Consider the following 13,978-nt stretch of genomic DNA (forward strand, 5'->3'; position numbering starts at 1 on the left):
CCTTTCCCCTCTTTCTCCACTCGCTGAACCACTCCAAGGCTGATTTCAACTGCCAGTTCTTCTGTGAAGCTGTCCTTGACTCTTCATTCTTTCTTCTTCACTTTCACCCTGTTGCTTATACTACCATTTAGTGCTGTTTAGCATTGATGTTTAATTAATTGACAAAATGGAGTTACCTAGATGGCAGGAGGCAGGATAAGAACAGGAAAAATATGAATGCCAGATTGAAAGTGTGAAAGAATAAGATCCATTGACATTTAAATCTGTTCTCATATGCATCATCTCCTTTAATTCCTACAACCCTGTGGTAGTTACCACAGGTTTTCATCATTAGCCTCATTTATAAATAAGAAAACTGAAGCTCAATGAAGTTATAGAATTTGTTCAAAGCCTGTAACTACTAACACCAAGAGTTGAAGTTTTCCTTCATTCTTATGTTTGTTTCATTCATTCATTCATTCATTCATTCATTCATTCAGTAAATATTTATGGAGCTACCACTATGTGCCAGGTACTGTTCCAAATACTGTGATAGGGGCTGAAGAACACAGTGGTGGATTATGTAAAGCCTTATCTAGTGAGAGAGACTGAAAATAAGTAAATGCATAACTTAATGTTACTACATAATAGTGGTATGAAAAAACTATTCTGCAGGGTAGGAGACAGAGGGTAGGTGGGATTCTCAGTGGAACAGAGAGTCTGTACTCTAACTCCTGGGTTCAGTCCTCTGCTTCATGCTACAGACTCTTATTGTTGAAAGAAACTGATAGTCATGAAATGTCGTGTAGCCCCCTTTTATTGCAGACGCTACCCAGGGGTTGGAATGTGCACATTTGAGCACCAGAACGCATCCAGCACAAGGTTATCTCAGCAATCACGGGCTATACACAGCTGCCCTTAAACTCCCACTAAGTTGCACGGCCTTACTTAACTTCACATGTGGACTATAAACTCCTTGAAGACAAGAATCACTTGCACACACTTTGCAATAAGTGTATGCTGATAAATCAATTAATTGATAAAAGCAATTGAAAAAACTGGAAGATTGTTCCTCTAATCCAACATTTATAAAGATTACAGTCAACCCACTGGAGAGATTTCAAATCCAGAGACCCTCTCCAAAATAAGCCAGGCCTCTCTATCTTCCCTGAATCCAAACAGCTTGCCCTTCTACACGAAGCCTACTGAGCCAAATCGGTCAGAGCCCAGGGCCAAAACGGTCTTTCTAGAAAACCAAATCAGGGCGGGCCATGGTGGCTCATGCCTGTAATGCCAGCACTTTGGGAGTCTGAGGAGGGTGGATCACTTGAGGTCAGGAGTTCAAGACCAGCCTAGCCAACATGGTGAAACCCCGTCTCTACTAAAAATAAAAAATTAGCCGGGCATGGTGGCGGGCGCCTGTAATCTCAGCTACTCAGGAGGCTTAGGCAGGAGAATCGCTTGAATCTGGGAGGTGGAGGTGGCAGTGAGCCCAGATGGTGCCACTGCACTCCAGCCTGGGTGACAGAAGAAGGGGTGTGAAGGAGACTAGCAAAACAGAAAAACAGAAATAGGCCCAAATTATTAAAACCAATCCAAGGAGTTACTGAATAATAAACTTACCAGGGTAAGTGACAAAGACAAAATGAGTTCTGCTACTTTCAGTTATCTGTTTAATTGCCACAGACATATCTCAGTCATGTTTCTATTTTTTAAAAAAATTTTATTTACAGCACCATTGAACATCTTTGAAAGGTATGCTCATGTACATACATTACTGGGGGATTCACATGCAATTATTAATGAGTTATTTAAACTTTATGTCTTAGAGTTTTGACAGTTCTCTCAAATGTGAGGATTGCAACTCTAGCAAAATTGCCTGTGAGGACAGGAGGAGAATTTTAAGCAACAAAACTCCACAATACTGTAACATAACCTCAGATCTCCAGGAAGAGGTCACTCTCCCTTGAAAATCATCCTTTCCGGATTGTTCTCATTAGAGTGCAGAGTAGGTGCAGTGTCTGGCATGGCTTTGTACTAAGAGGTGACAGTTGATCATCTAGCAAACATTCAAGAAAGTTCCATGTAAACAAAAAGGTACGAAATAAAACACATGAAAAGAGAAGCACCAGAAAATGACTTGTCTGCATTATCTAAACTCCAGATGGGTAAGAACATGCAGATTACATTGAGGATTATCTTTCAATGCAATTTCCACTTGAGAAACTAAATTCCTGGTTTGACGACCTCATTTCTACCTGTGGCTACTCGAGGGTAAATAAACTAAGAAGCACAAATACGTGACACTTTATCAGGCGCATGACTTCTATAGAGCAGGCATGCAGTCCGCGATCATTCATCCAAATTCAAAATTCAAATCAGGTCATGTTTCTTCATTTTTTCTACATCAGTTTTTTTTTTTTTTTTTTTTTTTTTTTTTTTTTTGCAGTCTTTTACTACAGGAATGTGAAGATATATTTAAAAACAGAATACTTTAAAATCAGGAAATGTATTTTGCTCTCTTGAAGAAAATAGATATGATTTGGCAAAGGATAAAATTAGCCATAAATGATAAAGATTTTTTTAACATCTGAACTTGTCATTAGCACTAAGATGAGCTGCTTACCAGGAACTAAGAAGAATTAACATCATCAAGTTTAAAATCGATCATTTTAAATATGAAGGAGATTTAAACATCTCAACCCCATGAATCATTTGTGCTGATAACTATCCAGTCTCATTTGATAGTGGGCTCATCAAATTGAGGATATTCAGGAGTTAAAGAGATCAGCACAGAAGAGTGAGACCAAATGCTTTTTCTTCATTTCATTTACTGTTATAATGACTGATAAGTATAAAGGGATTTATAAGGGCTTTTCATTTCAAATTACATTTTTCTTTAAATATCCAAAGTTCCTATGTGGAAACAACTGCAATTTTTATGAATAGGCTGGTCTTGCCTTTAAAAATATGTTTTTAAAGAGCAAATTCTGCAGAATTAATTATTAAAAAGACTATGGGACTTTGGAGAGGCTTTCATTAACATTGTCCCTAAACTACCCTTAGTTCTACCCAGTGGCTCAGAACTTGGGGCAATTTTTTTCCCCAGGTTATATGTGGCAATGTCTGGAGACATTTGTTGTCACAACTTAGGGGGACAGTACCGGCATTTATGCATAGCGGTCAGGGGTGCTGCTAAACATCCTACAATACACAACCCACACATCAGGAGCAAGAACACATCCAATTCAAAATGTCAGTAATGCCAAGACTGAGAACCCCTGGAGTAAGCCTCACAAAAGCTCTTATGACCTCACAGGGCAGCTGTCTTATTGTAATCCCAAATCTACCTTAGTGATTTCCTTGACATTCAAAACACCTCTCTCTACTGAACTTTAGAGTTCTTGATTTACCACCACTGGAATTTGCTCTGCCAATGGCAAAAAAAAAAAAAAAAGAACTAAATATGGAGAATATTCTTAATTCTTCCTCAAATAATGTCTCCCTACTTTGTTGATATTTTATCAAGAAGAGAGTAACTTTATTTTCTGTCAACAGTGGAGCCTGTGGGTATTCATAACGGCCCAATATCATGAAAAAAATTAATTATATTTTCAAAAACAATGTTGAGAGTCAGAAAATGAAGCAGACAGTATTTCCTATGGCCAATGCTAAAATAATGTGGAAAGGACTGTTTCTATAGAAACAGAAGTGCAGTAGGGCCGTGTAGAAGGCCAGGTTAGCACACAGGACAACTGGTCCCTGAGCTGACACACAAAATATGCCGTAGACTTTAAAAATTATGTCAGTTCTGGCCGGGCGCAGTGGCTTACGCCTGTAATCCCAGCACTTTGGGAGGCCGAGGTGGGCAGATCACGAGGTCAGGAGATCGAGACCATCCTGGCTAACATGGTGAAACCCGGTCTCTACTAAAAATACAAAAAATTAGCTGGGCGTGGTGGCGAGCACCTGTAATCCCAGCTACTTGGGAGGCTGAGGCAGGAGAATGGCGTGGACCCAGGAGGCAGAGCTTGCAGTGAGCTGAGATAGCACCACTGCACTCCAGCCTGGGCGACAGAGCAAGACTCCGTCTCAATAAAACAAACAAACAAAAACAAAAAATTATGTCAGTTCTTTAAAAAAAGGCGGGGGGGAGGGGATTTTCTGTAAATAACCTAAGTATACAGGAGCACCAAACTGAGTGCCAGTGTTTTTCTAATCTTAAAGGAAAACAGTGCTGTTTTAAATCTATTTATCAGCTGCTACTGCCACCAAGCAGGGCTGATTTAAAGGGAAAAAGAAAACTCTTGTATTTCCTTGGGAGAATTGAAAGGCAGGACAATTAAAGAGAGAGTAAAACCCAAGTGAAAATAGCATACAGCAGGCATCACAGTGCCACAGGTGGCAAATGCAAGCCACTCAACCCAATACAAAATTATTGCACTTAGCATGATTGGACATTATTAAATGCAGTCAGCCAAACTGTCTTAAAAAGGTATTATTTCATATTGACTCCAGGCCATAATCTGGTATAACTGTCTATCAAGATACTTTTCTGAAGTTAGGTTTAATTACAGTGGAATTAAGTGCCTTTTCTTACCCAGAAAAATATTTTAGAGATTAAAGAACAGTGTTTAAATGCAAACTAATATCCATTCCTTCAGCCAGTTGCACAAAAACTGTGAAATTATAATTTTCCCTTTTAATAAAGGCAGAATGATGTGAAATCAAATTAGACCTTCAAATTTGGAAGTCAGAGAAACATTTCTTTTTTGGCTCTAAGGAATTTCAACCAATGTTTATGTAGGAGAATCTGGCCCACTGATCTCCATGCTGAGTTTCTTAAGAGGATGCAGTGTTTTGTGTGAGTACATGCCACACTTTTAATACTAAAATAGAAATTCTTACTTATTAACCCCTTTGAGCTTATAAAGTGCATATAACCTAGCCCAATAAGCTCCTAGAAATAAAAACATTTTTAGGCATTTTTCTATTTACCTACTTCACAGCCAATTTAAACTCAGATAATACATTTTCAAGGAATAAAGAATTTCCTGGCCAGGTGCAGTGGCTCATGCCTGTTCTCCCAGTGCTTTGGGAGGCCAAGGCGGGAGAATCACTTGAGGCTAGGAGTTCAAGGCCAGCTGGGCAACATAGCGAGACCCTGTCTCTATAAAAAAAGAAAAAAATAATAATTTCCTATCCTACGGATCATAGCTGCTTACTTATTTTAGCCTTCAAATTTAGGACTAAGATACATTGTTTAAATATGATGTTTGTTCTAAAAAATTGTGGATGCTGCCTTCATTATCAACCCAGCACCTCTGAAAAATCCTGTGCAGATTCTGAACAGGACTTTACACACTAAGAGATGGTTATTTTCAGACAATCTTGCAGTCTACCAGAGATGATACTAGTTGTCTAGTGAGGCACTTCCCATTTTCTCATACCTGTGAGACTGTTCTGATTTAAATACTGATGTCTGAGCAATGTGTTAAATACATGACAGATGCTTCTCTACTACCAACACAGTTTGGTTATGGGTCTGAATCTGATTATAAAAATTTTATTTGAACTTGGTAATATGGATCAGAGACATGAAAGAAAATTTTAAGTTCCTCAAAAACACATTAAAGGCAGCAGTTAAGCTAATTCTCATTTCTCCCTTGGGCATCAACTTTTTCATTGAGTTACTAGTTGACAACTATAATAAATACTTTAAAATATGTCTAATTAAAGAAGGCAGTCTAGCTTATTTATTTTGCAAGAATTAACACTCAGTGTTATGCATTCTGCTATCCCAGGAATACTCTTTTCTGGTAAATGCTGCATAGATCAATGCAATCGTATGAAAGAAAAGTCAAAGGAAATTTGGAAAAATAAGTAAATCATTATCAAAGCACTAAATGAAACCAGCTCCAACTATACTGACTCTAAAAGACAGTATATGAGTATTTGTGTTATACTTAAGGAAGCTGAAATATTCCCTCACTTCCATGGAAAAAAATGTATTATATATTTAAGCATTTGAAACATTCTATAGCTGCAGTTCAGTTCACAGCACAAAGTAAACATTAGTTTTCTCTCACCTCACAAAATGTAGAGATGGCCAACGTCCTCCTACTAACCTTTACCTCCTCTAGAATATTCTGAGAATATTTTCTACCTTAATAGTTATTCGTTTTATATTTATTCAAAAATGAATCAAAGAAAAAAGATATTTCTTCAGTGCCAGAAATACTTAAGTTGCCTCTTTTGTGATCGTTAAGGGGACTGGGAAAAATACAGCTATTGTGGTACTTTAGTTTTTTCAATGTATTTAAGCTATGATCTCACCTGAGCATTAGCTAGAAGTTCTAATCAGTTTAGAAACAAGAACTTCTTTGAACACTGTATCCGCAGCTATTGAGCCCCAGTCCCAGACTTTAATGTCCCTGATATGTACACTAGTGCAGTTTGCTTTAGAAAATGCATGTTCAAGCTGAAACAGTCAAAGAGCAGCATGAGACACCCAGGGGAATGGAAAGGAGTTAGTTACATAAAAATTCACAGACACGTTTAACTAAAATCCCAAACAGCCAACCCCTAGTGAACACAGAGCATGCACGCTGCAAGTCTGGTCTGGGCCTACAACCCAGAAAGCTCTTTTTGTGAGCCAAGCTTGTGGTTCCAAAGTGCCTCGTCTATGTGGTCTGATTATGTGAGTACCAGATTAAAAATGAGTGCTGTTGACATAACATTGGTCCTCCTGAGTTTTGTTAAGACTTTGTCCGTGGTCACTCAGACAGCCATCCAAAGACACTTCAATAGCCACTTCTCTTGCGTCTCTTCTACTGAGGCCATCACTTCCGTATGTGTCTAGAGAGGGCCCACCATTGTGCTCAGCACAGCCATTGACGTGGGCCAGAGGCAGTGCCCCGGGGGGACAACACAGCTGCTTAGCACAGCCCTTGGAGATGCAGGGTGAGTTGCAGAGCAACAGTAAGTCCTTCTGCTCCAGGGGTTCCTTCAAGTCCACATTTTCAAACTGGATGGTCACATTGTGGATTCCCGCACGGTGGAAGATTTCTCGAATTTTTGTGCTGGCATCTTGATATCCCCTGTCCTTAGGATACTTGATGTGCAGGGTGGCAATAATCTTTCCACTTACAAGTTCCCAGATGTGCACTTCATGTACACTGCTAATTCCAGGCACAGCAGAGAGTTTACTCACTATAACAGAGAAGAGCAAACAAAAGCCAAGGTGAGCGCTGCATTTGAAACATGGAACTACAGGAGGGATATGATTCCGTTAAGCATTCTCACCAAAATGGCTGCCTACTTACTAAGAACAGCTGGAAGAAATTAGTTCTACCTCTATGGGTACATTTGCCCTTAACCTTCTTTCTCCACACATTGTTAGCCCACACAAAGTCATTTAAGAAAGTAAGTCTAACAACGACAAGAAAAAAGTCCCCAGGGTTGCTGAGTATACAAGGGAATGGACACTTGAATGAACTTCCCATAGTAGTATAAAGTGCAATGCCTTTTCTTAAAAGGGATGATTTGGCAACATGGATCAAAAAAACCTTTACTAGCAATTCTAGTACTAAAAGTTTAACCTAAAAGAAATAACCAAATATGTATGTACAAGAATGGTTTGGACAGTGCTCCTTGTGTTCATTAAAAAGATGGAACCAACAAGGAAATAGTTAAATCAATGATGTAATGGAATAGGATATAGTTGTTTAAAAGTAAGTTGCATATTTAAGGATATGAGAAAATGTACATAAGGTATTTTTAAGTGAAAAAGCAAATTGCTAAACTGTGTGTATGGTATGATCTTTCTTTTTACACCGCATATAGAAGAAAATATTAACAGTCAAATTATGAAAGATTTCTATTTTCTCATTTAGGCTCCTCTGTATTTTCTATACTTTCCAAAATGAGTATGTATTTAGAGAGATGGTATTCAATGCTGATTTGAGCAAAGTCTTTGCAGTCAGCTAGTTTGAATCCTAGTTTAGACATTTACTAACTGCATGACGTTAGGCAATTACCTAACCTCTCTGTGCCTCAGTTTCCTTATCTGTATAATAGAAATGATAATAGTACCTTTTTGTATTATTTTAAGGATTAAAATGCATTATTATAAGTAAAGCACTTAGAACACTTACATTTCTAGCATGCAGTAAATGCTATGAAAATATTGCTATTGTTATTACTATCTTGCGGGGGGTTTTTTTTGTTTTTTTTAGAGACAGAGTCTTGCCCTGTCTCCCAGGCTGCAGTGCAGTGGCATATTTATGGCTCTCTACAGCCTCAAACTCCAGGGCTCCGGTGATCCTCCCACCTCAGCCTACTGAGTAGCTGGGACCACAGGCACACACTACAACCTTTACTTTTTTATTTATTTATAAAATACAATTTTTTTTATTTTTCTAAAAATGAGGTCTCACTATGTTGCCCAGGCTGGTCTTGAACTCCGGGCCTTATGCAATCCTTCCACTTCAGCCTCCCAAAGTGGTGAGATTACAGGCATGAGTCACAAAAAGTAGCCCTCTATTTTTAAAAATATCTGTTTTTAAATATATTACTTTACTAAAAACATATCCAGTATATATCACAAATTTATTTGTATATGTTTATCTTATTTCCTCAATTGGGAAATGAACTAGCTCCTGGGAAGGCAAAGGCAATGCTGTATGTCTGCTCTTCTGTCTCCTTCCCTCTCCCACCACCTGCTCTGCCTGCAGCTCTGGGCAGTGTTGTGAGAGACACAGTGACTTGCATGCCCGCATTAACTAGAAAGCAGGGTCTAGATTATGAATGATTTGTGTTTTTAGAATAAGGAGAATAAAATAAAGTTCTTGGCAGAAATGGCCTTATTTGAATTAAAATAAACCTTTGACATGAAAGTAAGTAGCCCAGGAATAGGTATTATCCAAGCATTGCATTCTTTTCTTTTTTTTTCTTTCCTTTTTTTTGAGTCAGAATCTCACTCTGTCACCCAGGCTGGAGTGCAGTGGTGCAATCTCGGCTCCCTGCAACCTCCGCCTCCCGGGTTCAAGCGATTCTCCTGCCGCAGCCTCCCAAGTAGTTGGGATTACAGGCGCATGCTACCACGCCTGGCTAATTTTTTTGTATTTTTAGTAGAGACAGGGTTTCACCATGTTGGTCAGGCTGGTCTTGAACTCCTGACCTCAGGTGACTCACCCACCTCTGCCTCCCAGAGTGCCAGGATTACAGGCGTGAGCCACCGCGCCCAGACCAAGTATTGCATTCTTAAAAATTTGCAGTTGAGTCAGAGAATCACGGATTGCAAAGGACCTTTGGTACTTGGAGCTGAGTCATCTTAATAGGCTATAAAACATATGATGATGTCTCTACCACCTGGTGATTTAAGGTGTTTCAGAATACATAACTCAAATGCTGCTCTTAAATAATGCTCGTCCTTTGGCCTGAATAGCATTAAATTGAGAGTGGTTCTGGATCAAAATTCAGTCTACTTACTCAGCTCTTCCATGTTGACTCCTTTTGGGACCATCTGTAGCAGAATGGCAGCGGTCTCCTTGATAAGCGGGAAGGCAGATGACAAAATGATGATGACCATGAGGACAGTCAGGCTGGGGTCAATGTAACACTGCCAGTTACACGGGTCCTCACTCTTCAGGGGAAGCACATAGAATATGATGGCCGTGATGACCACAACCACGGACCCCAGGGCATCTCCCATCACATGCAAAAGTACACCTGCCAGGAAGAAAGACTACTGCAGCACAGATGCAAATCTGGAAGCCACGTGACACTCACTGACTTGGATGTCCGGGTATATGAATATCTGTTACCATTTGGAGTTTTTTGGTTTTTGTTTTGGTTAGAACAGTAGGATGAATCAAAATAATGGCAACTACTTCTTAGGAAACAAAGCCCCAGGCCACCATCTCAGGACTCAGAGTACCTTGGAAGAGCAACAGCCTAGGAAGATTCTGACCTGCAGGAAGAGTGACTGTGCCGTCTCACCGGGCCACATCGCTACCACTCACCACCCATCAAAGGGCACCAAGCTGGAAAACAGGGGCTGTGCAAATGATTTCTTTTTCTTTCAGACAAGCATCTGTGCTTTACATTGTTTTAAACATGTTTAAGGGGAGAGAGAACAAGTTGTATTAAGAGTGTTTAAAACAAATTGTCTTTTTTCTACCTTGATCCACTTTCCCCTTTCCCTGTAAGCATTTACCTACTTTGTATTTAGTCTGTGGTCATTTAAATGGCATTTGGTTTAAGAGGTGTCCAAGAACAGGGACTCTGGCAACATTTCCATTGCATAAAGAGCCATTTATCACAATAAAATAAAATTAAAATTCTACAGATAATACTAAAAATTGTGGGTGCCTTTAATTAAGGGAATTGTTTCTAAAGATATTGATTATGATATAGAACACATGCATTCCTCAGCAAAGATTTGAGTGCCCAATTGTTAGCCAAAGACTAAATTGGGATTCAGTAAGTAAATTAGGTAAAAATTTGGTCAGAAAAATTATAAAATATAAACACAAAGTTTTGGGTTTTGGTTTTGGGGGATTTTGTTTGTTTTTTACAAAAAGCAACATCAGAATCTTGCAATTCAAAGTATAGTTTGCAAACCAGCAGCATCAGCATCACCTAGGAGCTTGTTAGAAATGATGCATCTCAGGACCCACCTCAGATCTGTAGAATCTGAACCTGCATTTTAAAAAGATGCCCAGGTGAGTCTGGGCGCGGTGGCTCACTCCTGTAATCCCAGCACTTTGGGAGGCCAAGGCAGGTAGATCATCTGAAGTCAGGAGTTCAAGACCAGCCTGGCCAATATGGTGAAACCCTATCTCTACTAAAAATACAAAAAATTAGCTGGACATTGTGGGGGCATCTGTAATCCCAGCTACTCAGAAGGCTGAGGCAGGAGAATCGCTTGAACCCAGGAGGCAGAGGTTGCAGTGAGCCGAGATAGTGCCATTGTACTCCAGCCTGGGCAACAAGAGTGAAACTCTGTCTCAAAAAAAAAAAAAAAAAAAAAAAATGCCCAGATGATTGGAATGCACATACAAGTTTCCAAAGCACTGCTCTAGAAGAAAGCATCTATATTAAGAAAGGTCTGCTTTGTCTCTCCATGTATTCCACAGACTTATGCAGTAGCATTAATAATAATCCAAATTACTAACAACTTACTCATGGCTAAGACTAAACAGTCTCATTTGGAAGGTGCTTTAATTGAGCTAATTCCTCCTCTTGGCAACAACTCCACAATTCTAAATAACATCATAGGTAAAATGGCATGTGAACACTAAATGTAATTTGAGGCAATTGCCTCAAATTTTCCCCCAAAAAATACAGGAATAAAAAGAATTCCCATATTTCCTTTTGGCTGAGTGTTTACTTATGATAATAAGATCTCGATTCAATATATACATTAACATTCTCATTTTCTAATGCTGTGCTCCTTTCTCCCAACACCCCACCCCCAAAGGAGCTTTTAACTCCCCAGTCCCTGTCCTGAACCACTGAAGGGAAACTCAAAAATACTTTGTTCCTCTACAAGGAGCTAAGAATCAAAGCTTTAACTTGCTTCAGGACGGTACAAAATGCTACCATAAAAATATGAAAGCCTAATATCTCCTATACACATGTAATGTCATGTTTACTGCGTGAGACAGTCTGTTATTCTCTGATTGTCTCATACATGTTAGGTCCATTTCCTCCGTAAGTAACATGAGGATCAGGGCCATACTCCAAATTGCCTTTGTTTATATAATAGCAATGTAGGAATTCAATAAAACAGTAGCTTCTGGTTGATTGTCATAACTCCTATGACATACAGTAACTCTTGTCTTTAATAATAATAACTATTATTATTATTATGCTAACTAACACATATGCTCCAGGCATTGATTTAAGCGTATTATACTTACCCATTAAGTCCTTTTAAGGACTGTAAGGTGGTTACCCTTGTAAAAATAAGTGATGCAAAATCTAAGCTGTTGGAACTCAAACGTATTTTGAGCCTTCAAGGAATGTGAATTACAGGGCCTGAGCTACGTGACAGGCAGCTGTAAGCTGTTGTATGTCTGAATTCAGTCTTTTTCCTTACCTGCATTGCTCTGTAAAATGTTGTAAATGGCAAAGGGCCCCAGGGAAGACCCCCTTCTCTCTTCCTGTTGATTTTCATTCTCCCTCTTACCTTTTTCATACAAGACATCATGGCTATCACAGTCCCTTAATATGGAATGTTAAATACACTCTTTTAAGTTGGAAAGGACATGAAAACCAGCTATAAAGAAAGCAAGCCGCGTGGAAAAGAAAACAAATTGTAACTAATTTTTTTAACTACTAAACCAGGCTTGTATACAAAATGTTGTAACCCTGCTAAATTTCTTTGTCTTATATATAAGCAAGAATTTAGCTTTTAACTTTGGAACCCTATCCCCATTTCTCTGGAGTGATGAGTCCCGGAATGGCCATTGCCAACTTTTCACTTGAATAAACTCTGGAAAACTGGAATCTGACCCTTTTGATTATTTATGGCTGGTACTCTCTTCATTTTACAAATGAGGAAACTGAGGCACAGAATACATAAGTAGCTTGTCCAAAATCACACAACTAAAAAGTGTTAACTGGGGATATCAATCTGGGTGGTCTGACCAGAGATCTACTGTGCATCCTGCCTCATGTAAGTTCTAAAATTCAATTTCATCTTTTCCTTCTGAGAAATCCCACTATTACTCCCTAAGAATTACATAAAATAGTAACTTTTGAACTTGTTTTTCCCATAATCCACAGTAAGAATTATGTTTTGCATCCTAGCACAGATACAAATTGAAACAAATAATTCATGGGAAAGCAAAACTCATCCTTATATATGACTTCTTAATATTATCTATTCTATTTCATTCAATTATAATTAATTTTCTACTAAACTAATTCTAGGGCCCAAATTGTCTCAGCCTTCAGTTTGAAAAACTGTTTAAAGCAGTATCCCACTCAATTCCTGACATTTAATAATGCAATGTATCTTCTGGCTGCCCATGCAAAGATGAAGAAGGCCTGGTCATGACCATTAACTACAGTGCACTGGCAAAATTCTGTGGGGTGTCTGTGAGTGTGTGTGTGTGTGTGTGTGTGTGTGTGTGTGTGTGTGTGTGAAAGAGAGAGAGAGAGAGACCGAGAGAGAGAGACAGAGAGAGAGAAAAAATGGGGTCTCCCTCTGTCACCCAGGCTGGAGTACAGTGGCACAATCATAGCTCACTCCAACTTCGAACTCTTGGGCTCAAATGATCCTCCCATCTCAGCCTCCAAAGTATCTAGGACTACAGATGTGAGCCACTGCACCGGTTAATTTTTTTACTTTTTAAAAGATTTTTTTTACCTTCTTTTTTTTTTTTTTTTTTTTTTTTTTTTTGCAGAGACAGGGGTTTGCTATGTTACCCAGGCTGGTCTCAAACTCCTGGCCTCAAGTAATCCTCTTGCCTCAGCCTCTCAAAATGGAAGCTTCTGAGATAAATACATCGATAATCTCCTCAGGGAGGAAAAGAGTCTCCTGTGATGAGAAATCTCAGGAAAGTCTTGTTGAGAGGTAGGTAATTTGGGCAGGACTCTGGAGAGGAGACAGACTTCAACAGGCAACCACAGGAGAAGGCATTTCAGACAGAAACACCTCACGGGAGACTCGTGGGAAACTGAAGACGGAGGACGTGCTCGTGGGGCAACGCGGGAGGCTGACGCGCTAAATTTGGACTCACAGACCCTGACGCTGTTGCTATGAGCCAAAGACCTTATGAGAGTCAACCTCTTTGAGGAGCAAGATTCTCATCTGTGAAATGGGGTAGTAATAATATCTGCCTCACCTCCCTCAGAGGCTAGTTCTGTAGAGTATGTAAAAAAATGTCTGAAAACCCTCTGAGAATGACCAAGAGGTGATGATAATGATAACAGGCACCATTTGTTGAGTGGGTCCTCTGTGCTATTCTAACCACCCATGTGATCC

At 39.3% G+C, this 13,978-nt stretch overlaps 1 protein-coding gene across 3 annotated transcripts in view; it reads right to left on the reverse strand.

Annotated features, from left to right (window-relative positions):
- Nucleotides 1–5,529: 5,529 nt before the first annotated feature.
- The window catches only part of SLC30A10 (solute carrier family 30 member 10), a 45,696-nt gene continuing 37,247 nt past the window's right edge, over nucleotides 5,530–13,978 (reverse strand). For all 3 annotated transcript variants that reach the window (XM_055379367.2, XM_004028419.3, XM_055379374.2), the window contains exons 3-4: nucleotides 9,472–9,711; nucleotides 5,530–7,191 (exon numbers count right to left, since the gene is read on the reverse strand). In XM_055379367.2, coding sequence (XP_055235342.2) covers nucleotides 6,692–7,191; nucleotides 9,472–9,711 — 740 coding nt within the window. In that variant the 3' untranslated portion in view covers nucleotides 5,530–6,691. The remainder of the gene's footprint in view (nucleotides 7,192–9,471; nucleotides 9,712–13,978) is intronic.

This window comes from Gorilla gorilla, chromosome 1 (genome assembly GCF_029281585.2).
Source record: "Gorilla gorilla gorilla isolate KB3781 chromosome 1, NHGRI_mGorGor1-v2.1_pri, whole genome shotgun sequence".
NCBI lineage: Eukaryota > Metazoa > Chordata > Mammalia > Primates > Hominidae > Gorilla > Gorilla gorilla.